Here is a 1,969-nt window from a genome sequence, read left to right as displayed (position 1 = left end):
CGGTTAAACCGAATTTTGGGTTCGGTTTAAAGATGTCGTATTTTGACCGTGTTTGCATTTGGGGTGAGAGTGATGGTGGTCGAGTAGGAGAGATAGGAGTGTGACCTCGAAGAGTCGATGAAGAGGCTTGGGGATGCATTTATGGGTCTCAATTCATAACTTAATACTTTTCATGCCAGTTTAATTGCTTTCTCGATTTATTTCTTGTTTATAATCTCTGTGTTATGCTGATTTGAAAAAACAAATGGAAGCAATATTATATTGTAATTTCTTCATTTTTATACATTGATCAGGAAAATCCATCAAGTGAGTACAATTTCAAGGAAGTATAAACGAATTATGGAGTAGGTACGTACATACATCACATTGATACAACAAAAACGAAATGAACAAAGTACATTATCACAGCAACCTTGACAACAATTTTAATGTACTTAACAAATTCATCCAATGTTTCCTTTACAATGACAATCATCCTTTGCTCCGCAACCACTTCCTCGGCCGACCGGACTATATCATCCTCATTCATCCAGGCAAAGTATCCACAAAATCTACACTTGTAATATGGTCTTCCAGAATTGGTTAATGTGTCCGAAATTCTTATTTCGGATATTTTGGGAGGATTACAGCAACAGGTGTAACTTTGACCCATTTCGAGCTTCCGTCTAGGAAGATCCTGTTGAATGGGCACATACATTACAAAAAGGAACAGAGGGAGTACTTATTTTAACCAGTTAAAAACAAAACGACATAAATGTGTATTGATGAACGATTTATTTATTACCTCGTGTTCAAATCATCTATAGGAGGATGTTCCGCTAAAAGCTGATGTCCGAGTGATGAAGATGGAAGCTTAGGCGAAGATGGAGTATTTCCAAAAGGACGTTGAGCAGATCGTAAATTGGACAATTTCGACTTAGCAATCACGTAAACAGAACAAAACTCTGGTGCATATTTGGTCACATGACTTGGTACATCAGCCTTTTTAAAGGTTCTGAAATTAGCAACAACATAGTTTTGAGATCAATCGAACTAAGCTAGGCTCGTACGTTAGTATAAATTCTTACTTGTTTCCGAGTACACGTACTAGAGCTTCAATTTATATGTAAAAAGAAAGTATGTAAAACTAACTTCTTAAGAGCATTTCGTGAAGATGCGCCCATAACAATGTTAGTGATGTAGTTGTTGTTTATATAGTCCAGAATAGCTTTAGCTACGTCGGAATCTTCTAGAACAACCTCTCTTACTTGTACCTGATAATAAGCTCATTAACGGCGTATATCTTTTATGTCAATGCATATATATGACTCGTCATCTACCTAGATGTCTCTAGTTTACAAAGGTGGACTAGCCTTATGAAATTTAACTATTAGTACGTTTTCATTTTAAAGAAGGTGTGCAACTAAATAAAAAGCTATACATTAAAGTGTCAAGTAAATACCGATTTTCGAGCACAAAATCCACGATATGGAATGAATATACTTTGTGGATCGGATTCAATGCCCTCCATAGGTCCATCAATTCCACTGGCTAAAAGCAAACAAAATCCAAAATAAAGATAAAAAATGCGAAATGTATGAGTATACAAAGTACTTTGTTTGATACGACCAAAATCTTTGGTCATAAACAATTACGTTTGCTTTAACTTCCACACATGTCAACATACACTACTTTCTGTAACACGAATATTCAAGGAAAGTAACACGACCCTACATACTTTTAACCACTAATATCTTTAATTGATCGCTCAAATCTTATCACATTCGACATCAATCATGTACCCGAAAAAAAAAAAAAAAGAATACCCACGGTTTTTCTGCTTGACATGGATCAAGATGAGGAAATGGGTGCTAGACAAAAGATGATCAACTGCCCATTTCACGGCATATTGACTATGCTTGTCCTTATCAATCGCCGCCGCGGTACAGTTAACCGGCAGCGGCTCCATATCATCCAATGATGAATTCAT

The 1,969-nt window shown here is 36.3% G+C and overlaps 1 protein-coding gene across 1 annotated transcript; it reads right to left on the bottom strand.

Moving 5' to 3' along the window:
• Window positions 1–347: 347 nt before the first annotated feature.
• LOC145555365 (U-box domain-containing protein 51-like) lies at window positions 348–1,969 on the bottom strand. The gene is made up of 5 exons (XM_081617111.1): window positions 1,810–1,969; window positions 1,442–1,530; window positions 1,132–1,253; window positions 785–994; window positions 348–676 (listed from the first exon to the last, which is right to left on the bottom strand). The coding sequence occupies exons 1-5, from the start codon at window positions 1,967–1,969 to the stop codon at window positions 601–603; spliced, it is 657 nt and encodes a 218-aa protein (XP_081473237.1). The 3' UTR covers window positions 348–600.

This window comes from Chenopodium album, chromosome 8 (assembly GCF_948465745.1).
Source record: "Chenopodium album chromosome 8, dcCheAlbu1.1, whole genome shotgun sequence".
In the NCBI taxonomy this organism is placed as follows: Eukaryota; Viridiplantae; Streptophyta; class Magnoliopsida; order Caryophyllales; family Amaranthaceae; genus Chenopodium; species Chenopodium album.
The sequence above is the reverse complement of the archived record's forward strand: the minus strand, read 5'-3'. Positions and strand labels throughout refer to the sequence as shown.

Coding starts and splice junctions, on each gene's coding strand:
- LOC145555365 (XM_081617111.1), bottom strand. CDS start 1,969: ATGAATTCATCATTGGATGATATGGAGCCGCTGCCGGTTAACTGTACC. Junction 995..1,131: donor TCACGAAATGCTCTTAAGAA/GTTAGTTTTACA, acceptor TGCTAATTTCAG/AACCTTTAAAAAGGCTGATG. Junction 677..784: donor ATAGATGATTTGAACACGAG/GTAATAAATAAA, acceptor CCCATTCAACAG/GATCTTCCTAGACGGAAGCT.